This window comes from Loxodonta africana, chromosome 24 (genome assembly GCF_030014295.1).
Source record: "Loxodonta africana isolate mLoxAfr1 chromosome 24, mLoxAfr1.hap2, whole genome shotgun sequence".
Taxonomy (NCBI): domain Eukaryota; kingdom Metazoa; phylum Chordata; class Mammalia; order Proboscidea; family Elephantidae; genus Loxodonta; species Loxodonta africana.
In genome coordinates, this window is record NC_087365.1 from 45737090 (window position 1) to 45763490 (window position 26401).

Here is a 26401-nt window from a genome sequence, read left to right on the forward strand (position 1 = left end):
CTTAACCTAGTGAGCTCTGCTGGCTCCAATCTGATTAGAACAATTTTGTAACAAGCCCCATCCAGGTCCCCCCCACCTCCCCCGGGACTCCTGCTGCCCTCCTCCCACGACCCCTTTTCTCAGCAGGAACTTGCCTGCATTTGGGTAAGACCAGCCCCCTACAGGCCAGGCCTGGGTCCCCGAGCAGCAGTGGTACAACGGCGCCACCTGCTGTGAGTGCCTGAAATCACCCTTGCCTGCAGACTTGGGTCCCAAGGGCCAGATCTCCCATCCCAGGAGAACCAGCTCAGAGGCCGCAGGCCAGGGCTCAGACCATATGCCATCAGAACCAGGATCTCCCTGTCCCCTCCCCATTTTAGAGAGGACTTGTCTGAGCTGGGCAAGTGGAAGGCCCAGGACCCAGAGGCCCAGAAACCCAAACTAGGAGGAAGTGTGAACATGGGATGTATATAGATGCTGGAGGCAAACAGACCTGAACTTGAATCCGAGCTCTGCCACTCATTTAGGAAGTTCTTGACCTTTTCTAAGATTTCTAGGTTGTTGAACAGATTTTAAAGATAAACGCCTAACATTTCATCTGTTACCAATATTGACTCATTTAATCTTCAGAATGACTGAGACAGATACTATCATCCCCATTTTACACATGAAGAAACGGTGGCACAGAGAGGTTAAGCAACTTATTTAAAGTCACACAGCTAGTAAGGGACAGTCGGGATTCAAATCCAGGTGTGAAAGCAGATAGTTTCCAGAATGTGGTGCTCAGTCAACATTCCTTTTATTCCTGCCTGCAGGTGGGGGGGGCCCTGAGGAAAGGGCAAAGGAGCCCAAGATGCTGGAGACCTGGATTATGACTGGTGGTTTCCACGCCCGCCCTCCCTGCCTCCACACCTCCAGGACAAGCAAGAATGGGTTTCAGGCAACCTGAGGTGACCAGTGGAGCGTAAACCATTTATTTCCAAACTATAAATAAATCTGCTCTCTGAGCAAAGATGCTCTTTAGGTGATGAGGCCCCAGCCTCTCCATCTCCCTTCGCAACTGCTCAGCAGTCCAAACCCAGGGCCCTTGGAAACTTGCTAGGCTTCTGGAATAATGACCTTGGCTCTCAGCGTCTGGCAGACACTGAGGAGAACCAGCCGCTCCTTCCCCTGCTGTGACTACAGCACAGTCCGGGCCCAGTTTGGGCCAGGTCGTGGGCCATGTGGCTTGGGGCTCACCCCATTTGGCCAAGCTCTGCAGAGAAGCATAAGAGCCCCAGGTCCCTGACCTAGCTTCACCACATGGCAATAGGCCGTCCCTGAGGCTCAGCTGGGCAACTCCCCACCCCGGCTCCCCAGCTGCCGTGAGGAGCCACCAGCGGAGCTGCCTGGCAGAGTGTCAGCTGCAGCCGGGCAGCCTACTTCCAGGGGCTCCCCCTGGCTGGTCACTGCTGCCCCTGGGCCACAAAGTACTCTTCCTCCTCATTGTCCTCTTCATCCTGCTGGCTGCTCCGGAGCAGCAGCTCCAGGTCAGGGCTGGAGCCCAGTCCCTTCAAGGGTTTGGGGCCGCCATCACCTTGAAATAGAGAGATCATGGTTACAGACCAAACACGGTTCTCTTGGTTTGCCCTGACTCAAGTGTGCTGAGGCGCAACACTCCCACCCACCACTCTCTGCAGTCCACCTGTCTTCCTGGAGGAGGTGAAGGCTGAACTACTAGGCATGCTCCCTGGCTAGAGGCACAGCCAACACAGAAGCGGCTGAACTGTGGAGAGCCACCAGGCTGGACTGCTGGGGCAGCTGAGAGCCACCAGTCTGGACCGCCATGGGGCAGCTGAGAGCCATCAGGCTGGACTGCCATGGAGCAGCCGCCAAGAGCCACCTGGCTGGCTCTTGCTGGCAGGGCAGGGGCCAGGGACGGGGTGAGGGGAAGTTCAAGGCACTGAGTGTCACTTGGCAGGTGCATATCATCAGAAAACTGGGCTTTGGAAAGGGGCCGCGGTTACCTCTGGAGTGCAGGGCTTTCAGGGCGACGTGCAGGGATATTCCTGAGAGGCAGAGGGCAAAGCCCAGCCAGTTCAGGAGGCTGATCTGGTCACCCAGCAGGTGTGCGGCCAGCAGCAGAGTGCAGACTTCCTGGGGCAGAGAAGTAGGAAGGGAATGTCATCACAGGAGGATCTGGCTCCCGTGCAGGTGGGTGGGGGCACTGGGCACACTCAGAGGACATAGCCAGACCCGACAAATGCCCAGGGCCCAGGAGGGGCAGGCTGGCCTCAGGGCAAAGGAAGGTTCTGTGAGCTCGGAGGCTCTGGTCTGTCCGTGTCGCCTTCCTGCCAGCTTCCCTCCGTCTTCTGAGAGGCAACAAAAAAGGGGCTTTTCACAGAGCTCTGTGAGGAACAGATGAGGCAAGCCAGAGCCAGGTCTGGGAGCCAGGAGTTTGTCCACAGCTCTCCCCTGGGGTAGGGAGAGCTGCCCTTCCACAGACTCTGTCCCAGGTAAGTGCCGGTTACACTGCCCTGCAGGCCACACACGGGTCATTGGGCTCTTCAGAAACAGTGACTGCCAAGGGGTCTAGTGAGACAATCCATTCCGAGAACCACGGCTTGTGCCTGAGTCGTTTGGTTGGCAGCCAGAAGGCCCTTGGGGACCTGCATTTCTGGTTTCAGGCAACACTGCTCTAGTGCTGGTGCTTGCCCAGTCAAGGAAAAAACCTCTGTGGCCCTGAGCAGGGATGGGTGAAGAGGTGATGGGGAGAGAAAGGGCAGAAGTGAGGAGAGGGGAGGAGAGCGGGAAGGGAAAGAGGAAGAGGGGAGGCTACTAGGGGCAATAAAGAAAGGCAAGATGGGCAAACACATGGCAGTCGCGCTGGTGATGTAACTACCCATTGCTGTGCCCATGGCAGACACTGCTCATCAATCATGGATTTCTTTAATGATGAGTCTCGATGGGGGCTTCACAACCCGTGGCTACAAGCCACTGCTACGTCATCGGAGTTGGCATTCAAGGGAATACATAAATACATCCCAGGCCTAGTGGAGTCAACACCTGGCCTTGAATCCCAGCCCAACCATTCCGAGCTCCTGCGTATCCTTGGGTAGGCACAGCTCGTGGTGTCGGTACCCCCTCTGTGAAATGGGGCGATCATCTCCACCCCACAGGCTGCTGTGAAGATTGCAGGGACCATGGATATGAGCATGGCGCTCAGCAGTGTTAGGCGCCAACTAGGCACTTCAGTCTCTTATCCACAGGGTCCTGGGATGCAGGAGCTTGGGCAGAAGCTACTGTCTGAGAGACAGGCTTTGGGAACTGCCCTCTAAGACAGGACAGGAGTCACCTCCAAGTCTGTACCTTAAAGATGCCAGCAATAGAGAGTGTGAGGCTGGAGGTTCGGGAGACCAGGAGGAACTCGGAGAAGCCCAAACCGAAAGCGAGAATCCCGCCAAGGAAGAGGCTCCCAAGAACCCGCAGAAGAAGCCCTGTGTCCTGGAAACGGAAGATTTTCTCAGATGTGGACAAATGGAGACCTGGAAGCAACAGGGAGAGAAAGCGGGAGGCCGTGTCCTAGGTGCGCCTGCCTGGCGGCCTGGCCCAGGAAGAGGGGCCCCTGTCCCTCCCACCAACCAGATGAGGCCTGCCATCAACACAGTGACCACTTCCTGAGCACCTGCTGACTGAGGCCTGAGAAGACGGGTGGGAGGGTGACAAGAGTCATACACAGATGGCCTGAAACGTGGGGAAACCGAGAGGTAGCGCGGGCTGCCGGAGCCCCAGGGCTGAACAAGGCAGCGGTCCTGACAGGGAGTGCGGGGAGGGCTTGCAGAGCCTCTGTGCTCGAGCAGAGGTGGGTGGTTTTCTGCTCCACTGGACAGAACTTTCTACTGCTCTTTGGGGAGGGTGGGCAGGAGGTGGTAACTTCATGCAGGCTCCACCGAGGTGACAACTAGTGGGCTGGAGAGAAACAGGGCAGTCCGACAAGCAAGGACAGCCTGGCCACGCGGGAGTCCCTTGGTCTAAACTTCTGCCAGGCTACCTATAAACCAGGGACAGGACACCATCCCTGCCAACCTCCACTGCTTTAATCCAGGCCTTGCCAGAGCTGTGGGACCCAGGCTGAGGTCTGTCCCCTTCCTGGACCTCAGTTTCCCGACTGATAACATGAGAAGTTTGGGGCTAGACCAGTATTCCTCAGATAGGCACTAGAATTTGATGAATAGGTCTCAAAAAGAAATAAACATATATACAGTCTTAGTTATCAGTGCTGCTATGACAGACACAATTCAATCCATAGCATACACACAGATACATAAACATATGATAAAAGCCCTGCTCCCTTGCTCCAGAAACATCCACACACATCACATACACACAAGATTCAGCTTAGACGTTCAGAAGGCTCATGCTGTCCATCAGGGAGAATGACCCCTGGGGTCCCTCCTGGCAGGAGGGCTCTGACTTCTCTGAGTATGGACAGTGTGTAAAGGGCAGTCCCAAACTAGACACACGGAGAGGCCTGTGGTGGCCGAGGCTGGAAGAGCACTTGGAGAATTTTGGAGGGAAGTCCAAAGAAATGCTGAGTGACGGCTCCCTCCAGGCACACAGGCACATGATGTAGGACATCTTGTTTGATGCTGGGCTCAGCGGTGCTGCAAAGGCGTTGGCAAATTGAAGGGAATTCGGGGAAGAGCAATGTAAGTAATGAAGGCGTTTGGGGGATTAATTTACCAGAAAAGATTAAAGGAGCTAAATCCATGCAGCTTCGCTAAGTGACGACTAACAGGGGCTTTCGGATGAGGGTTTGCAGAGATGGGGAATGGTGTAAACACCCCAGAATGGAGGGAGAGTGCTGTGTTTGCTACGAGGGGGTATATTGAAGGAATGGGGAGAGATTTTTAAAAGGAAAAAACAAGGCTGCAGAAGAGAAGTTTCCTAGACAACAGGCTGTGGAATAATTTTCTCAGGGAGGTTCAAGACGGTTCACTGCTTGAAACTTAAATGGATGTGGGACGGGCTTTTCTGCAATGACCCTGCAGACAGGACTGGGCAGAGAAGATAACGTCGGAAGGGGGGAGGTGGGTCTGTACCTCCCAGCCATGGCACCCCACCATCGCCTCCTCACCTCTCCTCTCGGAAGGCGGAAGGTGGAAGCAGAAGGAACGAGGCCTGCCCCCCACCCCGCCCCAGGCTCTTGTGCCCCAGCCCCAGCCCCACACCCTCGGCCAGTCCTGAAGGGCCTGTACTCCCCAGAACACATACTTGCTGTGACATGCCTCGCAAAGTCTAAACCTGTTCCCACTTCTCGGGTACCCATTCCCATCAGCTTGTCCAAACCTCATTCATCCTCCAGAACACACCATCTGGGAAGCCTTTTTGTCTTGCCCTCCCACTCCACCATCCTGAAGTAATTCATGACTCTCTGCTCCTTCTCAGAGGCCACAGAGCAGAGTAAGAGGAGGGACTCTGGAGCCAGGCTGCTCAACCCAAGTTCTAGCTCATCTATGAGCCAGGGGACCTTAGGCAAATTATCTTTACTTCTCTTGGCCTCAGTTTCTTTCATCTGTAAAATGGGGTAGCTGACAGTACCGGCACATGAGGGTTTTTGCCAAGATCAAACAAGCTTGTACGTCTAAAACAATGAGAATACCCTGGAATAGCTCTGGGGTCTGTACACCTTTGCTGCCACTATTGTCCACTGCATTTTACCCATATTTCCCATGTAGCATTTATCACGTAGATCCCAGCTGTTTTGTTCAAGTGTCTGCCAGCCCCAAGCTGTGCCTGCCTGCTACCCAGGTATACGGCCTGCAGCTTGGTGGCCTCAGAGCAGGGATTTCGATCGGTTGTACTGTGGTGCCCCTGAGCTGGATGCCCCAACATACCTTCAAATACGGCAAAGAGAGGGAAAAGCCCCAGGAACATGAGCGGCTGGAGGTGGAACATAGTGTCAATGGGGTTCTGGAGCCCTGCAGGGTGGGGAGATGGGCGGATCGTCAGGGCTAGCCAGGTCACTCTTGCTTCTCTTCCACACCTTGCAGCTTCCACCCTGCCTGAGCCGGGGCCCTCTCTGGCATGGGAGCCATGCTTACCAAGCTCAGCCTTCTGCAGGAGCATCTGGGTGAGGGTCCAGCGAATGCCGCCGATGAAGGAGGCCCCTAGCACCAAGGCGAAGCCCTCGATGTTGAACTGTGTGGACTTGTAGGTGAACATGAAGAGGCCCCCGGCAATGAGGAGGACTACCAGGACCAGTGCCGCTCGCTAGCACAGGGAGAGCTTGTAACTAACTTGAAGGGTCTCCAGGGCCAAGAGTTCATCACACCCAGGGCCTGGGAGTCAGCAGCCTTCTTGGCTGTCCCTGGAGCAAGAAACCCTCCCATCCCACCTCTTTCCCCAGGGGTCCTGGCCGGCTCCTTGCCCATCAAGGGCAGACATTCAGCCATATATACTCAACAGCTCCACCTGCTGTAAAAACTGAAATGCTTTCCTGCAACTGTCCTAGGCCCTTAAGTGGCTCACTCCCTCCCCTGCACCTAGTCAACAAAGGGTTAATGCCTCAAGCAACAGGGAGCCCCCAGGACCCTGCTCTACCTCACCTCCACCCTTGACACAGGCCATATCCTGCCAAGTCAGTTTTTAAATATCCTAAATTCTGCCCCTGTCCAGGTCCTTTCTCAGAGAAGGGAACTGCTGCCACCTGGACTGGGCCTGTCTCCTCTGTCACACACAATGACAAGCCACTGCTCAGATTCCCTTTTTTATTCTGAGCCTCTATGGGGACGGGGGGACGAGAGGGAAGCTGGGGCCTCACCAGCTCCTCCAGCTTGAAGACCAGGGAGAAGATCAAGATGAAGAGGACAGCTGAGGATTTGGTCATTGTGTACCTGGAAGCGAAAGTTACCCACGATGCACCGCAGGAGCCCACAGAGTCGTCAGTGGGCTGGCAGAGAATTGGGGGGGAGGCCCCCTGGCTTCCCTGAGGAAGCAGGGCAACCTGGATACAAAAAGGCGAGAGAAGCCGGCCTGAACTGTCTGGGTTGATAAGTGACTTTTTTTTTGAACTGTCTGGGTTGATAAGTGACTCTTTTTTTGGATAAATGACCTTTAATCGGAAGAAATCTCTGGCTGAGAGGCCTCTGATTATCGCCAGGGAGAAAAGGCTGCAGGCAGGTCTGACACTGAGCTCACCGAGGCCTATTATTTACCTACCCCTCTGTGGAGATCAGGCTCAGGCAAGAGGATCAGAGAAGAGAAACGGAGAAGGCAGGGATTTTGCTCTCTGAAGCAAAAAACCAGAGATAAGAAATAAAGATTCCATGTGCCTCTGTGTGCCCACACAGGCTAAAACGGCTGTGGGCGCTGCGCACCAGTTTCTCTTCCCTGCGGCTTTTGCTGCCTTTCGGCCCCCTGCTATGACTGTAACCACTTCATCTCAGTCCTCTGGTTTCCCCTGCCACCTGGCAGGCAGCACAGCATCCTCTCTGTGCTGGGCTTATGGAAGAGGCTGGAGATTTCCCGTAGAGCTGCTGGGTGCCAGAGAGGAGCTCAGAGAGTGAGGGCTGGTCCCAGAGAGTGGAGGAGTGGCTGGCCCATTGGCGGAATGCAGCCAGCTGGACAAGCCAGTTGGACAAAGAGCGTGAGCCTGAGAGAGGAGGCGGGTGTGGTCGGTACTCACAGAGAGACGGTGATGTACAGGAAGCTCCAGTTGGACAGGCCCACATCGAGCGCAGTTGCCAGTGCTGTGGAGACAGAAGCCCCCACCAGGCAGTGCAAGCATGGTCACTATCCAGTCAGGGCGGCCCGGGAAGGCTATGCTGGGTGTCAAAACATTCCCTCTCCCCTACCTCTCTGGCCCTTTTGCTACAGCCCTCAGGCCCTCCTCTCCACCCAGTAACTAGAGGGTTAATTTCTGGCCAAAAAGAGGGAGAGGGGCTCTGTACCAGCATTAGGGCTGGAGCCCATTCTGACTGGTCCAATATTGTCAATATCCGCTGGTGGGGGCGTTATCTGATCATGTCAGCCCGGTGGCCTGAGGTCCAGACTGCTCAGCTCACTCCCCCACTTCCTCTCCCTGGCCCCAGGCTCAGCTCACTGACACACTTTCAGTTCCCATTCAGACCTAAACCCTCTCTGCACAAAGGTCTCCCCTTTTCAGGCCCACTCCTCCTTCAGGTCTCAGCACTCACTCTGGGGACTCCTCCCTGACAACACCCACCCCAGCCTGGGCTAGGGTCCCCTTCTAGCATGCCTCCTTGAGGGAGGGACCCGGCTTCGACCCCTACTGTGCCTCTTGCCTAGTGCCTGGCTCAGGCTGTCTGCTGACGGGGGAGCAGACGACAAGGCCACTGCCACATCAGGGACTTTTCTGAGACTTTGGGGGGAAAGATGGGGATCTGTAAGAGGCAGAAGTGAGGCGGGGGAGGGCAGGAAGAGATGAGTGATGAGGCCCAGAGTGGGAAACGGGGTGGCTGAGCTTCAAGGCCAGGAAGGGTCTTGGCCTAGGGTTTTCCAAGCAATGTCCCCCCATCGGGGCACACACCTGTGGGAGCTACTCTTCTGAGGTAGTCGGTCCAGCTGAGCACCACGCGGGCCCTGTGGCTAGAGCACTGCACCAGCGCTCGGGACAGGGCAGAGAAGAGGAAGATCACAGCCAGGTGGAGCATTGTCATGAAGAGGGGGAAGTGGAAGCTCTGCTCGGAGCCAAAGCACAGGACCAGCCCAGTGAGATGGCTGCCCCCTGCCGCTCCCCACCCTGGCCTCTCTGTGGATGCTGTTCCCCAGTGGTGAGCGCTTTGCAGCATGGGAGGAGCTTCCCCCTGCAGCGCAATCACTTGGAATGCGAGATTATGGTTCCATTCTAGAGGTAGCACTGAGAGTAGGTGGGAGACCCAGAGTGCAACCCCAGCTTGGTGGTGTCTCCACTTCCGCTACCTGTTCCAGCTCCTCCCCGCAGCCTATACTCAGAAATTTAGTTTTCTGGTGTGGGCTAATCCGGCTGTACAATTATTGAAATACTGAAATACTTCTCTACCAGCTGGTAAATAGCTGCTGCCACTGGAGCCACCTAAGCTTGCCCGCCCACCCCTCAGCACCCCTCCCCAAGTTCCTGCAAGGCAGGCTTTGGGGGACCTGGTCTACTCTGAGGTATGGCTGGTTTCCAGTGGGAATGGCCAGAGCCCAGGCCTCCCTGTGGTTAACATCAGGAAGCTCTAGCGCTTCCTCACCACCCCCTACTCTGGCCAGGCCTTCAGTTACCTTTGTCAGCCATTTGTTGTAGAAAGTGATGCCGATAGAGAAGCAGTAATAGAGGAGGACCAGCCCCAGGGTCAGCACCGCCTTCCACACAAAGGCCACGTCAAGGGCCCGCCGCCCCATCCGGGGACGCTGCACGCCCGAGCTGGCTGGGTGGAGATGGCGCACAGGAGCCAGTGGAGCTGGGTCCCAACTCTCAACAAGAACGCCTCGTGGCTAGGGCAGTTCTCTTCGCCTCCATGATTCGGAATGGTCAGCGGCACCCCAGGCAGGGTCCTCACCTACCCGGCTGGCGGCCTGATCCGACACCTTTCATGGTGAACTGGATGCAGGGCTCACAGGGCCCCAGGCTGACACTAGAAAAATGAAGAGGCAGCTCTGGTGACTCGGACAGACCATGTGTCTCAACTCTGGAGCTCCACAGGGGGAGCAACACCACGGGCACTCACAACGTTCCCAGCCATGTCCAGTCTTGTTCCCTCAAACTGTTCTCCAAGAACTGCCACCAAAGTGACCTTTGAAAAACACAAATCTGATCTTGTCAGACGACTGCTGAAGATTCTGGATGGCTTCCAGTACTTTTACGATATAGACCAAACCCTCCCTGTGGCTAACAAGGCCCCATCTGAGCCCAGTGCGCCTTTCTAGTCTCAGCTGAGTGGCTCTCGGGGCCCTGGTCCCACTGGTCGCCTTTCAGTTCCCCAAACACACCAGGCTCCTTCCTGCTGCCTGAGGGACTGCACCCCCAGCCCACCCTTCATTCTTTTCTCAGTGAACCCTACTTTCTGCAGCATTTGAGCCTGGCCCCCAATGAGTCCCCCTGAGAAACAGCTGCTCACACGGCCCCTCTATTTTTCCTTCACAGCATGTGTGACGGTTTGGGTAACAGCTTTGGTGTGCACAGGCCCGGCATCCTGCAGTTTTCCATAATCATCTGGTGACTCAAGGCACAAGGGTACGCACCTCATTATTTTTAGGGGACTGGTCTAGTCTTTAAAGGATTAAAAATGAACCAAGAACCCAGTATCTACCTTGCCCCAGCCTCTCACAACTACTCCAACAGAGTCCCTAGGGACTTGCCAAATACCCACACCCTGCTTCCCTTCAACCCGGCCAACCTCAGTGCAGGCCTGGTGGACCAGTCTGTGCCTGGCGGTGCTCTGGCCCGACATAACCACACTGGCTGCTTCATCTGTGTGTCCCCCTCCTCCCCAGGCTCCCATCCTGCTGAAACACCACTTCTTGAAGCCCTCCTAGAACCGTCTGATGAGACACAACTCCCAGCCTCCCCTGCCCCCAATCCTTTCTGAAAGGAGTAATTACATTCTGCCCCATACTCTGGCACCCGTGTCATCATTTTCCCTCCCCCAAGGTAAGCTGGGAGCTGGCACAAGCCTCTGTCCAAAGGACACCCCGGGGCTATGGTTCTCTGAGGGGAGCTTTGGCTACCAGTGGGGGTACTTTGGGGGGACACTTCTGGCATTTAGCAAGCAGGGACTATGAACAGACAGTCCATATAACCAAGAATGGTTCTGTATCCCTTATGACCCTGACATTCATGTGAGAGATCAATTTACAATGACCTGATCTTAGAATCCTGCTCTTTTATATGCAAAGGCAAAGCTGTTTTTCATGTGGTTTTATTATACACTAAAGTTTCCAAGAATGTACCTACCACGTACACTGAGGGGACACGGAACTGTTTTTGTCAGAACTGTACCAACAGTTCCCATTTTGGGAAAACCACATCAACAGCAATGGCACTCAGGGTATTTGCACTGCCAATCCATAGGGCTGTCTTCATCTGCCTTTGTGGCTACTCATAGCTCACAGCCTCTACCCACTTCACTGTGACTCCTAGTGCCACTGTGCTGAGGAACTTACGTATTGAAGCACATTTTATCAACTACTTTTCATTTATTTCTCTTTTATATGATAGTTAACACATCGTACAATTTTTTTTTTTAATTACGCATATAATAGTTTTTATAATTAACCATAAATTTCACTTCAGGATGATAGGGGGGTTGTTACAAAATATTTGCTATAAAATGGGGTTGAGAACCACTGTGCTACAGGAAAGGAGCCCTGGTGGTGTGATGGTTAAGCGCTTGGCTGCTAACGGAAAGGTCACCAGTCTGAACCCACCATCTGCTGCTCGGGAGAAAGATGTAGCAGTCAGCTTCCATAAAGACTGCAGCCTTGGAAACCCTATCAGGGGGTTCTACTCTCCTCTTACAGGGTCACTAGGAGTTGGAACTGACTCCATGGCAACGGGTGCTACACGACCTAAGGCAATTCCATTGTTTTAAAGGCCTTCTGTAAGCCAACACCTCTCAGATGTGTATCACTAACTCTGCCCTCCCCCTAAGCCCCTGAAGGACATCCAGCTGCCTACTCGTCCTTGACTGGATGTCTGTAATTAGGATGTCGCACTCAGTATGTCCACAACAGAACTCCTGTCCCATCCCCCTCCATCCAAATCTGTGCCTCTTCCTACCTCCCGTCTCAGCAAGTGGCACCTCCATTTACCCAGAGGCTCAGGCCCAAACCTTGTTCTCATTAAGCCCTCCTTCCCTCAGTCCACATTCAGTCAACAAACACTGTCAGCTCTACCTTCAAAAAATATCCCAAATATGGTCCACCACTACCACCCGAGCCAGCCTCCTCTCTCCCCCAGACTACTGCATCAGTCGTCTGCAGGGTCTCTCTGCTTCTGCTTGCACCGCCCATAGCGAGAGTCCTGCTCACGTGGCTAAAGAGTGAGGCATGTGGCATTAAACCTACATTTAACAGCCCTCAAGGCCAACAGTCTCGCTTCTATACCAGGGTTTCTTCACCCCAGCACTACTGACATTTTGGGTTGGCTCATTCTTTGTTGCCTTTACCCACAAGCTGTAGCGGCACACCCCGCCCTTCCAGTGTGACAACCTGACAGGTCTCCAGACACTGCCAAATGTCCACCAGGAAGTAAAAGTGCTCCCTGTTGAGAACCACTGCTTACACCACACAGGCCGCTGGCACTCAGTTTTCCTCCTAACACTCTCCCGTTGTGGTTCCTACATGTGTTCCACACCAGGGCAGTCTGCTCACCCTTCTGTGAACCAACTCCTGCTCCAACACTGCAATGCCCTCCTCCGCACTCTTCTGCCTGGTCAAATCCTGGCCTTACTTCAGAGAAGACCTAGTCCAGGATCCCTGCCTCCAGGAAGACTGCCAAGACTACTCGAGCCTACAACGAACACTGTCTCAAAGGTTAATAACACTCAGTATCTTACTGGCATTCAAAAGGTCACCCACTCACAAACCCAAAACCAAATCGCACCTAGAAGGTCCCTTGGAAATCATCTAGCCACTTGCACGATGTGCATTTACTAAGCACCCTTGTACGCCTGGCATTGGAGAAACAGATATAAAGGTAACAGGGTTCCACACCCTTATTTTACAAGGGAAACCAGGCTTAAAGGGGTAAATGCTTTTTTAAAAATCTCACTTGCCCAGGAAAGAAACTCCCTGTATGCCTCATTCTCCCCAAAGGCAGCCCTAGTTGGGAGCAGTATGCACATCAGGGGAGAGCTGGTACTCAGGGGAGGGGATGAGTCACCATAGCGCCTCGCTCTCGTGGGTCTCCCCAGCCGTAACATGGGCAATACAGCTTAGTGCTTAAGAGTGTGTGTGGGCTTTGGAGCCAGAGAGGTCTGGGCTCAAATTCTGGCTCCTCTGCTTACTACTGTGAGACCCTAAGTTATGAAACCTCTGGTCCTCAGTTTCCCCAACTGTAAAGGGAGATAAATCCATCTACTTCCTGAGGAGGCAAGTCAGTGGCATCACTATAGCACTTAGTGCTGGCTGACAGCAGGTGCTCACTCCATTCCTGGAACCTTTTAGCAAAACTTTCCCAGAGCCCTACACTGCCTCGGCTCCCACTTCAGCCTGTCCCCAGTGCGCCACGTAGTCACTACGCCCTCCCTCCCCTGCCGCCCCTACAAGGGCCCAGTCTCTGTCCTCATCAGTATCTTACACGACTGACCACTTCCTCCCCTGGAAACATTCTCTTGGAGGTCATAACATCACACTCTCCCAGTTTTTCAGGACTATTTCTTGGTCTTCTTTGCTGGCTACTCTTTCTCACTATAATCTGTAAAAACCAGGGCTTTGAACTGGTTCTTTTTGGTCTGAATCCCCTCCTGAGAATTTGCATTTCCACCCCAGATATACTGCATCAGAATCTACATTTTGACAAGATCCCCAGTCAGAATCTACATTTACACTTTAACAAAATGTCCAGGTGACTCTTATAAGAATTACCTGGGGATCTTGTTAAATGTAGATTCTGATTCAGTATATCTGGAGTACAAATACAAATTCTCAGCAGGGGGTTGAACCGGAAAGAACCCGTTTGAAGCCCTGGTAAAAACTGAGGGCTGAACTGGGTTTCTCTATCTCAGTCCTCGCCCTAAGTAATCATCCTGTCCTGTCTATATGCCAATGATTTCTACACTCTTTCCATTATTCCTGACCTCTTCTGTGAGCTCCAGCCTAGTACATCTCACTGCCTATTAGTAGCTCCACTCAAGATATCGAAAATTTAGGGCACTCCAGGCAGATTTCTTGATGTTAACTCATGCCCCCAACCTACTCCAAAGTCATTTAGTAAATTCCAGCAAAATACATCTGTTTACTTAAGCCAAACACCAAGACTCACAGATGGTGTCAACTTTGACCACTCTTTCCCTCACTCCTCAAATCATGTCCCGTCAGTTCCACCTCCAATATAATTCTTAACCCATCTACTCTATTCCTATTGCCACAGTATGCGTCACAATTATCTTTCACCTATTGACTTTAACAGTCTCCTAAATGGTCTCCCTGCTTTTGCCTTTCCAACTATAGCCGGGAGTCCATAAAGCAGCCATAACCAAAAAACAAACAAAAAACCCTAGTATGTGTGTGAGTAGAACTATGCTCCACAGGGTTGTCAACGGCAATTTTTCAGAAGTAGGTCATCAGGCCTTTCTTCCAAGGAGCCTCTGAGTGAACCTGAACCTCCAACCTTTCAGTTAACCATTTGTACCACCCAGCCAAACCCGTTGCCATCAAGTCGATTCCGACTCATAGCAACCCTATAGGACAGAGCAGAACTGCCCCATGGGGTTTCCAAGGAGTGGTTGGTAGATTCGAAATGCCAACCTTTCGGTTAGCAATTCCACCTAGGGACTCCTAAAGCAACCATAAACCAAAAAAAACCAAACCCACTACTGTGGAATCGATTCCATGGAAAATCTTTACAGAAGCAGACTGCCACATCTTTCTCTCTCAGAGAAAGTCTGGGTGGTGTGTTCAGACCATCAATCTCTCATTTAGCAGCCAAGCACTTAACCACTGTGCCACCAAGCAACCATAAAAACCAAAACTCCTGTTGTGGAGTAGAACTGCCCCATAGAGTTTCTAAGGAGCACCTGGTGGATTTGAACTGTCGATCTTTTGGTTAGCAGCTGTCGCTCTTAACCACTATGCCACCAGGGTTCCCACAGAGATGGCTTAAACACAGAAAGTAGACCATGCCCTCATCCTGCTAATCCCAACTCTTTGCCACACCTACAAGGAAGGCCGCACACGATCTGGCTTCTGCTGACCTCTGCAAGCTCATTCTCCTACTAGTCTCCCCCAACACCCTGCTACACTGGCCTCCTTGCTGTTTCTCAAACGCATAGTCTGTTCCCATCTTTGCACTTGCTGTTCCCTCTGCCTAGAACACTCTTCCACAGACCTTTGCAGGACCGAATACTTCATTCAGGTTTAAGCTCAAATGTCACTCTTCAAGGTCCCTCCCCGACCCTGCTGTCTCCAACTTATCCTCGTGGCACTTTCCACCACCTAACCTCTCCTTGTTTGCTCACGTGGGTACTGCCTGACCCGCCCCCATCCCGAGACGCGGCATTTCTGCGGGCAGGGATGTGTCCCTCTGGCTCTCGGCTGGGTTCACAGCCGGGCACGTCACAGGTGCTCAGTAAATACTGGGTGAGCTAGCGCGGGGCAGGCGGCCAGCACGAGGGTGCTTAGAGACCCCTGCATCTGCCCCCGCTGCAGACGGGGACACTGAGGCCCAGGAGCTCGGGCGTGCCCCATGCCTTCGCGCGCAGAGCCCAGGCGGGGACCGCGCTTCCCTGCCCCAGGCCTGGCCCTCCCCGGTCCCGGGAGCGCGCGGGGAGGCCCGCCGCGTGTCCACTCACCTCCTCCGCGGGAGCTCCGGGCCAGCTCCCTCCTGCCGGAAGTGCGAGAAGGCCTCCGCTGCCGCGCCGGGGAGGGGCGACTTCCGCCGGAAGCGGCTGCGGGCGGGACGGGGCGGAGCCGGCACTCGGCTGCCGGCGGAATCTGGGCAGCTGCTGCAGCTGTTTTCCCGTTTTTCGCTGAGGCGCGGCGCAACGTCCCCTCTTTTGGGAACGCCTTCTCGCCCAGCGCTGATTACAGCCGCGTGTTGTAACTGTGTCTCTCCTACTCTGGAGCCCAGTGGCCCCCACACGGCGGGTATCCAGAAAATGTCCACGTGTTTATGAATGAAGTATTTCCCTTACGACCAGTCCAGCGCTGGGCAGCCATGGAACCGCAAAGATAAATCTCTCATCGCTTATACTTCTGGGAGCTCAAGCCAGCTCTTGGGGCTGGTGAGAAGTCGGGAGCATTAAACTATGAAACTATGACTTAGACGATCCGCCAGAGAGGCAATAGCATTTTCTGCTTAGCTGGCACGTTGTCTGAATCATCTCTATCTCAGTAGGTTGAGTAGAGGGAGCGCCTCCTAGACAGCAAACGGGCGAATCCTAAAGGAGGGGATGAGAAGGTTCCGGCCTAGCTTGGAGTTGGGTTGTTTATAACGCAATTAATGAGAACTATGGCTGGAAAAGCAGGAGCGAGTTGCAGTGGTCCCAAAATACCAGCCTAGGGAGTTTTGATTTTATTCATCTTGCAGGATGGGGTAAAAGGGGCAGAGCTTGTGGATAGGAGACCCATTTGGAGGAGAAGGCAGGCTGGGGTTGTATACTGAGGTGGTTTTGGGCTTTTGCCCTCCTCCAGCCCTGTCCTGCGTCTCTGGCTCTAAGACTTGCTGCAAGTGACTCAGCCAGGCCCCCTGGTTCCTCTAAACAGAGGGCTCAAGGCCAGAGTGCAGGGAGAGTTTTATTCAAACTGCTGCTGCTGCCACTGCCAGCTGGCATCACGCAGGCATTAGTTCATTCAACTTTCACCAAGCACCCACAAAGGCACCCATGACTGCTTAAGGTCTCGGCTTTATTCAGCCCTCAAGGCCTGTACTGCGTGCACTTTCTATGCCTTTTGAAAGAGGCGAGAGAAAGCATCTATTTTCATACCGCCCTCATTCAATCCTTCCAGCTACCAAGGCTGAGGAGGTTTGGAGCAACAGCCTAAACACCAGCTGGGAGGCTGGGCGCTGAGCACAGGCGACACACAGGGTAGTGAATGTGTCTCTGTAAGGCACAAGTACTCGAGCTGTTCCCTGGCTGTGTTCCTGGCAGGGAGGAGAGGGAGGGTATGTTCACGGGGGTGTACAGTATGCCTTTCTCTGCTGTACCCTGAGGTATCCCGCTGTACCCTTTCCCCGCTGTGCTCAGCAGGCCTGAGCAGAAAACACTTGGTCCCGTTGCAACAATCTGTGAATATCCTTAACCAGGAGGGGTGTGCCTGTGTGTGCGGTGGGGAGAGAGCGAGCTGGAGAGGAGGAAGGGGTTCTGGAAGGTGGCAAAGGGCCCCAGCTGGAGCTCTCCAGAGTCTCAGACACACTGGAATGAAGGCTTATCAGGGTGAAATCTCCACCCTTGGGCAGGGAGCAAGTACAGAGAAACAGCTGTCAATGGGAACCGCAGATGGTACATGAAAGAGTATTTATTGAAAACATGGTTACTGACAGGAAGCTTCTGACTGCTCTCAGGTTACAATCTTGGCTTACAAGTGCAAGTGTTACCTATTTTTTTTTAGCCCCCAGTTTTATTTCCCTTCAAACATTGAGTCCTAGGATAGGTAGATCTTATATAAATATATATACACGTCTGTATAAGTATGGCCTATAGTAAAGAAAATATATATTACACTCTTCATGGGACAGTACCTACCATGCCGGGCTACCAATACCGAATGCCACTGTGTTAATGTGTGTCCAAGGAGAGAGGCTGTGTGTATGGTTTACAGGTGCTGCAGCAGCAGGAAAGCCCCAACAGCACAGCTGTGGCCTCAGTTGGACTCCACCAGCTCTGTGACATCACAGCCAGTGGCAGAAACCAAAGTGCTGGGAAGGGGAGGAAGGAAAGGGCAGACATCCTGGGGTTGGCAGACCAGAGGAAAGCAAACTGGAAGGGCTGCAATTCAGGTCGGGTGGGAGATTTCTGCCAAGGAAGGAAAAGATACAAACATGGGAGGATGGGATCTCCTGACCTCATCTGGGCTTTCCCTGCAGAGTTCTTGAGACTAAGAGGGTGGGACTTAGCCTGGAGGGATGAGGGATGAGAGTTTGTAGGCTAGAAATTTCCATCTGTCCTGAAAACTACCTGGGCAAGGAAGATCTGGTGGTCCCAGAGAACAGAGATGTTAGAGCCAAATCTCAGAAGCAGCAGCATCTTGGCACCATGTGAGGCTGGAGTGAGCCGTAATGGAGAAGACAAAAGCAAAAGGCCCAAGGCATCTACCAAGAAAAAGGCCATGGCCAAGGCCTCTACTGAGATCTGAGACACAGGCATGGGTCACATAGAAGCAGTTGCTCCAAGGCTCTCTATGCACCTAGCACACCTGTCTTCTGCAGGCAGCCTTCCTAGGCCAGGTCCTGCTCACCTGGGGGTCCAGCAGACCGGAGAGCAGGCTCAGGAAGAAAAGGTGAGTGGCTGTTGTTAAATCCAGCTCAAGAGGCAGTTTGTTGGGCTGGAAGGCAAAGGCCTCTGCTGTTCATTCCTCATGACCCGATTCCAGGCCTCACGGTGATGGGAGGGCAGAGCACCTGCCTTCATGACTCTTAGTTGACAGGGACCAAGAGGAAGCTCTGGGTAGTCCGAGGTGGTCAAAGGAATGGCTGGCATTGACTGGCCACCGTGGTCACTACAGATTCTGTACAAGCAAAAGACAAGGCACCAGACTGTGAGTTTCTCCTGGGCCCCAAATCCCTTCCTGGGCTGTTGCCTCTGGCTCCAGGCTCAGCCGTAGTGATAGACAAAGTCATAGCTGCTGGGCTCCTTGGGGACTGGCGGTGGGGCCTCGGGAATCTGGATGTTCTCCAGGTCCAGGAGCCGAAGCTTCATTTCCATGCTCAGCAGCGTGTCCAGGTCACTCTTGGTCAGCTCGCTAGACATGTCCTTCCCCAGAAGAGCACTGAGGCCGTCAATCCAGATGCAGTACTGTGGGAAGCAAGTTATAAAACGTCACCTGGTGGCTACTGCTTGGCTGCAGGTGCTGCCAAGGTCCCTTTTCTGAAGGGACTCACAAACCTGCCAGTCTCTTCTGGCACTGTAGTTAGTATAGGCAAAAACAACTTGACGCAAAGCTGAAACAGGAAAACTTGGAGTAACAGCAAAGATAAATTGGGAGGTGATCACTTACTTTCTGAAAAGAGCTTCTGGCTTTTATGAGGGGATTTCTACCAAAACTTCTTAAAATAATAAGAAATGTGATTTTTAAACATTTATCTGATGAATATGGTGAAATGAGACCCGAGTATGGGGGTATCACCTACTTGAAGTTGCCCCAGAAATCACTAGGGTGGTAAAGGAAATGTAAAAATGTAGGACACAAACAGGAATCACAGTAGGATCTTAAATTTGTTTCAAAAAAAGTAAATTAAAAAAAAAAATCACTCAATAAATGTTAAAAATAAATCCTAGAGAGACTGAACTTCAGGGTCTTATGATAAGAGGGAATAAAAACTCTTCACTACCCATCTCCCTCCCCACAATCGTCCTGTTCCCTCTGCTGACGTTTTCCTTTTCCCATGTTTCCCCACCTGCTTGTCCTTCGTTCCTTCCCAGTAAAATTCCACCAGCAACTCAGGCCTAGCCTAAGTGTCTCCTCTTCCAGAAGCCTCCCTCTAGTTACCACCCATTGCCCTCAGAGATCACCAGACACTTACGGTCTCAACCACAACTACTCATTTACTATCTAGTAGTTTCCAGTGCTGCAGGTGAACTATAAGCTCCTTGTCAGAAGGACCAGGTTTCCAAACCCATGCTGATCCACTACAACATGGGACCAGGAGCCCTGCAGAGGGAGAGTCTGTCAAGTTCACTTGGGTAGGTGCCATGGAGAAACGGAAAGGAGGAGAGTTTTCCTAGTTCCCAGGCAAATAAATGGTCCCTAGTTAGCTGACCTTACCTTTCTCATGACAACCTCACAGCTGCTGCTAAAGGGTGACCTGGAGAGCCCAGCTCACGGGGAAAGGCCCACAACGTGGCAGGTCCCGTGTGTCACCCAGCCTTCATGACATGCTGTGGCCATCTGCCTGGAGGCTGACTTTCCTGTTCTGGCCACTCTTCCCTTCCAACTGAAAAGTCACAAAGAGGGGTCTGCTGTCCAGGGTACTGCCATACTGCTCACCTCATACTTGTTAGGTGCAATGAAGTTTAAGGTCTCATCAGGATCATAGAGGATGGAGAAAGCCAATTCTAACACCTCCTGAGGGAGAAAAGGTCTTGGTTACTCTGGAGCAATGGAATGGCCTGGGTTCTACACACCAAGATCTTGGCCAAAGTCCTAGTTACTTGGCAGCATCGTCAAAAGCCTCAATTCAGGGCCCTGGACAGGCACACAGATGTGGCTGGAGATGAGGTTCAGCGGTCATCAGTCTTGACTCATCCACTTCCCGCCCAGGTCACACCTAAGATGTGTTACTTTTAAAACTGGAGAAAAGTCATTTTTCAACACTCAGGGCCCTTCAAATGTCAGAGCCCATGACTGTATATTACCCTAAAACTTATATTACAAAGATAACAGCCTTCCTGTTTCTATCATGCCATAAATGTTTAAAAATAAAGACAACGAAAACATACTATAGCCAAACATAAGACAGTTGGAGCCTCAATGAAATAATAACTATAATGGATTAAAACAAATATAATTTGCTCAAATTCATGAGTTCACAATACCGAAAAGCCAAACAAAGCAACACACACACACGTTTGGTCACTGTTGGATGAGATCAGGGAATGAACTCATCATGTTAAAAATAGGTATCCGAAGGGGAAGAGCCAAGCATTCGTCCTGCCTTTCTTATACAAAATGTACAAGTGGGAAGCCAATGGTAAATGACGGCAAGTTTCTCTTTAGAGAAACGGTTCAGCTAATAAATGAAATGGAATGACTGAATTCAAACGTCACCATTTTGCAAACCTCAATTAAGGGAACAAGGTAGTGAGCATCAACAGCCTGTTGACATCACAAAAAGCAGGACAGCCAGACACGCACCTCTTGAGAGAAGAACAAAACATCATCCATGAAGTAGTCTTGCCAAAAAACCCAAGTCAAACCTAAACTGGTTCACGCCTCTGATCCCACCACCAATTCACAGATCTGGGGCAGAGAGCGAGTTAAACTACCCTGGGGACACAGTCGGCAAAATCCAGACTCTGGGAAAGCACCAGCCAAGCAACCTGGCTTCTTTACTAGGAAGCTGCAAAGGAGCAAAAAAAAAAAAAAAAAGAAATGTGGAGGGAGAACTCATAAACTGAGAATCTTAGAAGTCATATCAACCCATCACCTTATTGAATCCTGATTTAACAAAGAAAACAGTTGAGAGCAAGAAAGAGAGAGAATGTGTGTGTATACAGATATTTTTATATAACAAGATTATCACATTCATAAGACAACTGGTGGAAATTCAGGTATCGATGGCATATTTCATGATATTAAATAAACCAAAACCAAACCCGTGGCCATAGACTTGATTCTGACTCACAGTAACCCTGTAGGTCAGAGTAGAACTGCCCCGTGGGGTTTCCAAGGAGCGCCTGATGGATTTGAACTACCGACCTTTTGGTTAGCAGACATGGCTCTTAACCACTACCCACCAGGGTTTCCTGATATTAAATAGCTACGTTTTATTTCTCTTTAGGTGTGATAATGGGTATGCTAAAGAGTCCTTAGAAGGGAACCCTGGTGGTGTAGTGGTTAAGTACTACAGCTGCTAACCAAAGGGTTGACAGTTTGAATCTGTCAGGTGCTCTTGGAAACTCTACAGGGCAGCTCTACTCTGTCCTATAGGGTCGCTATGAGTTGGAATCGACTCGACGGCACTGGGTTTGGTTTTGGGTTTTCTACGTTAGAAATACATACAGAATATCTGCAAATGAAACAATATTATACTTGGGATTTGCTTCAAAACAACGAGACAAGTGGATGGGGCAGAATTTGCCATGGCTGTTGAGGTTTTTTTTTTTGTTGTTGTTAAGGTGGGTGACAAGTATATGGAGGCTCTTTCTTATGTCCAAAATTATACTTAATAAAACGTTCAGGAATAATTTGAGGTGGATGGGGGAGAGGACACACCTAAAAACCACCATCAACAACCGGACTCTCTAGATACCACTGTGATGGGGACTCAAATGCAAACTGCCTCGCCACTCACCTTATTCTGCTTCAGAGCACTTTTCTCTTTCATGTGGGGACAATCTTTCCCAGTGACAATGGCCTTGATGTCTGCAACAGGAACTGACATACAATGTGAATGAGTCTCTGGATGCTTCATGCTGCATGTTGGTCCTGGCATCAGTGCTGGGAAGGAAGCCCTGGGGACACAGTGCCCCGGATGCCCCCAATTCTAAGGGCTAGATTAGCTCAGGGAAGGTAGCCTTTACTCTTCCCTCCTTAGTCACTTCCCGTGGACCATGGCCTGGTGGAGTTGTGTCAAAGCTAAGTGGGGTCACTTCAGGGCTTTTGGATTTGTCTCCCCAAGGAATGGGGCCTTGGGCACTCTCCTCACTGTCACTCCACGCTAATGAGGATGACAATGCCACAATAATGCCACAGTGGTGGTAGCCCTAGTAATACTTCCTGCGTGCCCGGCACTGGTCTAAGTGCTTTACATTCACTACTCAGTCAGTCCTCTAGTGAGGGAAGTGTGCTTATTATACCCCTTTTACAAGAGAGGACACTGAGGCAGAGGGAAAATCAACCTGCATAGAGAATTAACAGCTAATTAGGAGCAAAGTCCAAATGTGAATCCAGGCAGTCTAGATTCAGAGCTTATGCTCTTAACTACTGCCTTCCAACTTAACCTTGGACCATCCTTTATGATCTACAGATCACAATGACACCTGGGATACCATCTGATTCCCCAAACCCTGTGAGGCAGGCCAGGTGGAAATGATCTCTGGCAGATAAGGAAACAGGTCTGGAGACATGACTTGCCCAAGATCATATAATCCGTTTGAAACCAAGCCAGTGCTAGTACTCAAGACTCCTGACAAGTCCGGCTACAATGACACACATGAACCAAGAAATGAACCTACTTTTCTCCTGCAGGGATTCGAATGTCACCTCCCCTTGAGGGTTGTCATCCAGGTCACCATAGTGCAGAACCTTGTGGTTCAGTGCCAAGCGGCAGTACCAGAAACGTTCTGGAACACAAGGGAAAGCAGAGCAGGTGAACAAGGGCAGTTCTGTGAAAGCCCCAGCACATGAGAGGCAAAAAATAAAGGAGGACTTATTTCTGCCTGCTCCCAGCAGGGCACAGAGACAGAGGGCAGGTTCCATCCCAGGCAGGCCCCCTTCCAGTACCAGTGAGTCTGGTCAGTAAGGACCAGCCCAGCAGCCTCTCCTCTCACCTTGCCTTCGGCGATTCCCAATCTTTCGGAAGCTGCTGCCCTCACAGAGCCGGTTCAGGCGCTGCTGCTTGATCAGCTCCAGGATCTCGGGCTGGATTTTCTCCCTCAGTTCCCTGGGGTGGACATGCACCAGAGTAAGGAGAAGGTCATGGGGACCACAGAGCTCCTGAAGGAAGGCAGAGCTGGCAGCTGCCTTCCCCACCCAACCTCTCTGGGATGGCACTTACACAATTGGCGGGGACTGGAAGTCATCCTGACTCATCCTCTCAGACTGGCGCAGCCGCAGGATCTCCGAGTAACTCAGGCTACGCAGTTTGCTCTTGAACTGATCCAAAGAGTTGGGTTTGGAGGGCAAAGCTCGAGTGATTTGCTCTCGGACTACTTGCATAACCTAAGAGGACAGGAAGAAGACAGCTGCCTTAGGCCACAGCTCTGAGAAGCAGACAGAGGGATGCTGGGCACCAAGGCTGTGTCCCACCCCAGGGTCCTCAGCATCACAGGCTTGACAGGTATCTGCTAGGTGAATGAGAATACTGACTTTCTAAGACAGGCCTTTTTAGGTGGATGTTTTGGTCAAATGACTCATGGGTACAGATGCTTTACTTCTCAATACTTCTGTAAATCAGAAGTTGGAAACGACTCGACTGCAGTGGGTTATGGGCACGGGCGGCATAAAGAGCAGAGGCTGTTGGAGTTGAGAGAAATGGATCCAGATCTTGGTTCTCTGTCCTTTAGTCTGTTCCTTGGGCAAGTCACTTCACATCATCAGGCTGCCATCTTTAAAGCAGGAGAAAGGAAGACCCATCTGCTAGTATATGCTGCCCAAGGAATATGAGATGCTCTATGGAAGGCAAGCACAATGCCTGGCACAGTGTCGTGTGTTCAGTAAATGTGTTAGTTCCCTAAAACAACAACAGCTAAAGAAAAAACCGGTAACACACTGCATGTGCTGTGTGATCTCACCAATGAAGGAAAAATCCATAGGAAAAAAGACAAGAGGGAAACACATAAAAATGGTAACATTGGCTGCTGCTGGGTGGTAGAATTACAGGTAATTTTTTCTTCTTTATACTCTCAACTCCTAGATTATTGGCCTAGCACAATGGTCTACATAGAGTGGGCACTCACAAAGCACTGAGGAATGAATATTGATTAAGTACCCATGGAGTTGCCATGCATCAGAATCGACTCAATGGCAACTAACAAGACCACCCATGACATACACTATTCTTCAGTGTATTCTGCTCCCTAAGGAAGATGGGGGATGAGGGTAAGCAGGTACTGGCTCCACTGGGCAAACGAGGGAGGGCCACTGCTCAAGGCTGCAGCGAAGTCACAACCAAATGGGACTGAGGCTCTCAGCACCACAGACCAAGCTGCTTTTCCAGCTCAGAGATTGCCGGGCTCTGGCCAGCTGTGTGACTGCCGCATGACAGGGAAGCTCTGTGCCACTGACCTTGTTGAAGTCCTCTGCTGTCGCCCGCATCTCTTTCCAGGTCTTGTTCAACAGCTGGATGCAGATTCCAAAGAGCTCTTCAAATGCTCGATCGTGGGTAAAGAACATTGGGTGGTAGTCGTTGCGCCCTTCATTGGCTGTGGAAGGACAGAAACAGGAAGGATAAAGCTCTGCTCATGGGGAATGGGAGCTCATGTCAGGAGACTCCTGGAACCTCTGCTCTGCTACAGAGTCCTGAGGCACAACACCAGACCAAGGCCATGGCTAATGAGGCGTATGGGACAGCCTTTCTCCACTGCCTTGGCTTCTCCTCCAGGGCACTTTCTCTGGGTCTGGCTCCGCCCTGTTACAGACCCAGCTCAAATTACTAGCTGAAACAAAGCAACAGCCATGATTTCCATAAACCAGGATAAGGTGGATTATCAGCTCCCGCAGTGATAGAAAACCAGTGTCCAGTTCCACTGACATCTAACTGCTTACAATCTTGAGTCTCAGCAGGATCTAGATTGCAAGGAATGGCAGAAGGAAGAGGGGAAGCTGGACAGACTTACGTAGTTCCCCAACCTGTAGGATTTCACAGAGCATTTTGGTGAGCTCGATGGCACTACGGCCAAAGGGGCACTCATGTTTGTCTTCTCGGCTGCTGTTCTCCAAAACAATCTGTCAGGGGGGAAAAAAAGGAGAGGACGGATCAAGGAGGGGAGGGGAGAAGGCCAAACACAGGGACAGGGTGAGCCAGCCCCACCGCCTTTACCCGGATGTAGGTGTCCTGATGGACTTTAGCCAAGTATAGCATGTTGTCCAAGGCCAGCATTCCAGGAGGAGTCTGGGTAAAGTCCATTGCTGGGTTGATGTGGTTCTGGAGAATAAAGAAACCTGGTTTGAGACTGGGTAGACTCCCTGCGTGGGGAAGGGAAGCCCCTATTGGCCCCCCCCACCACATAGGCCACTGTCACTTTGTACTTCCCTCTCCTGCAGCCCATCTCTACTACTCACCTTGAGCTCCTCAGGCACTGCACTGTGGCTGCTCACCTTGCACCCCAGACCCTAGCAGACTGCTGGCACTTAGTAGGGGTGCAGTAATTACTTAATCTCAGGCCATGTTCTATCACAAGATAGTCTAGTTTCTAAAAGAACTTAGCTGTACCAGTTAGAGGACAGAGGGGACTCTGCCCACTGTGGCTGACTGGTAGGCCCTTCTACAAATGGATTTGTTTCAGAGGGCCAGATGTGACATATAAACGTGCGTCCTTCACCGCTAAAACAAATCAAGCATCAAGGCCTCCCCAGCTTTTCACTGTCAATTTTTTCAGGGCCACCATTATAAAGGAGGGGACCTCGTGGATCTGTCTGGGCAGGCCCTCTGACTACCCTGTCAGGGGGGAAGGCCTACCAAAGTTGCATTTTGGTTTCCTTTGGTGTTTCAGATAAACTTTATTCAAAGAAAATGTTCTTTGTCCTTGGTTCTTTAAGAGATAATGGTAAAACCCTGGAAACAGCCCAGTAATTGAAGTGCCTTTGATGAGGCTTCCAGACCACACCTAAGGGTTTATGCTAATGATGTGACTCAGGTAGGGGCTGGCCAGGGCAGAAAGACCCACCTTGTGACATCAGCTGACCTGGGGGTAGGGGCACAAGTCAATCAATCATGCTTATATAATGAGGCCCCAATAAAGGCCCTGGACACGGGAGCACCATGGGCTTCCTGGTTAGTGAAAGACACTGATGCAGATGGGAGGGTAGCATGTCCATTTCTGGGACATGGAAGCTCTGTGTTAAGAACCCTGCCAAACCTTGCCCCATATGTCTATTCATTTATATCCTTTTTGCTGTAATAAAACTATTCATTTTAAGTATAGCATTTCTGTGAGTCATTCTGGTGAATTATCGAACCTGAAGAAATAGTAAAAGC

The 26401-nt window shown here is 51.7% G+C and overlaps 2 protein-coding genes across 7 annotated transcripts in view; both read right to left on the reverse strand.

The window, feature by feature from the left end:
- Positions 1-756: 756 nt before the first annotated feature.
- On the reverse strand, positions 757-15543 carry SLC35C2 (solute carrier family 35 member C2). Of its 3 annotated transcripts, XM_003411750.4 has the most exons (10): positions 15456-15543; positions 9226-9578; positions 8510-8660; positions 7646-7709; positions 6782-6854; positions 6063-6231; positions 5856-5939; positions 3328-3503; positions 1986-2115; positions 757-1555 (listed from the first exon to the last, which is right to left on the reverse strand). In XM_003411750.4, exons 2-10 carry the CDS (start codon positions 9343-9345, stop codon positions 1425-1427), a joined length of 1098 nt encoding a protein of 365 aa, XP_003411798.1. In that variant the 5' UTR covers positions 9346-9578; positions 15456-15543; the 3' UTR covers positions 757-1424. The 3 variants fall into 3 exon arrangements, with proteins under 3 accessions (XP_003411798.1, XP_023406078.1, XP_023406080.1); XM_023550310.2 differs by lacking the exon at positions 8510-8660; XM_023550312.2 differs by lacking the exons at positions 9226-9578; positions 15456-15543 and having other exon boundaries at positions 6782-6964; positions 8510-8550.
- Positions 15544-17103: 1560 nt separating this feature from the next.
- The window catches only part of ELMO2 (engulfment and cell motility 2), a 47869-nt gene continuing 38571 nt past the window's right edge, over positions 17104-26401 (reverse strand). For all 4 annotated transcript variants that reach the window (XM_064276154.1, XM_003411752.4, XM_064276155.1 and 1 more), the window contains 9 exons: positions 25244-25348; positions 25041-25149; positions 24490-24626; positions 23261-23424; positions 23034-23146; positions 22719-22826; positions 21836-21918; positions 19810-19887; positions 17104-18617 (listed from right to left, as the gene is read on the reverse strand). In XM_064276154.1, the coding sequence (XP_064132224.1) occupies positions 18417-18617; positions 19810-19887; positions 21836-21918; positions 22719-22826; positions 23034-23146; positions 23261-23424; positions 24490-24626; positions 25041-25149; positions 25244-25348 (1098 nt within the window). In that variant the 3' untranslated portion in view covers positions 17104-18416. The remainder of the gene's footprint in view (positions 18618-19809; positions 19888-21835; positions 21919-22718; positions 22827-23033; positions 23147-23260; positions 23425-24489; positions 24627-25040; positions 25150-25243; positions 25349-26401) is intronic.

Excerpts from the sequence above, each read along its gene's own strand:
- SLC35C2 (XM_003411750.4), bottom strand. The coding sequence starts at position 9,345 with ATGGGGCGGCGGGCCCTTGACGTGGCCTTTGTGTGGAAGGCGGTGCTG. Across the intron at positions 7,710-8,509 it reads CAGAAGAGTAGCTCCCACAG|CACTGGCAACTGCGCTCGAT; the intron begins GTGTGTGCCCCG and ends CTGTCTCCACAG. Across the intron at positions 5,940-6,062 it reads CCTGCAGAAGGCTGAGCTTG|GGCTCCAGAACCCCATTGAC; the intron begins GTAAGCATGGCT and ends CCCACCCTGCAG.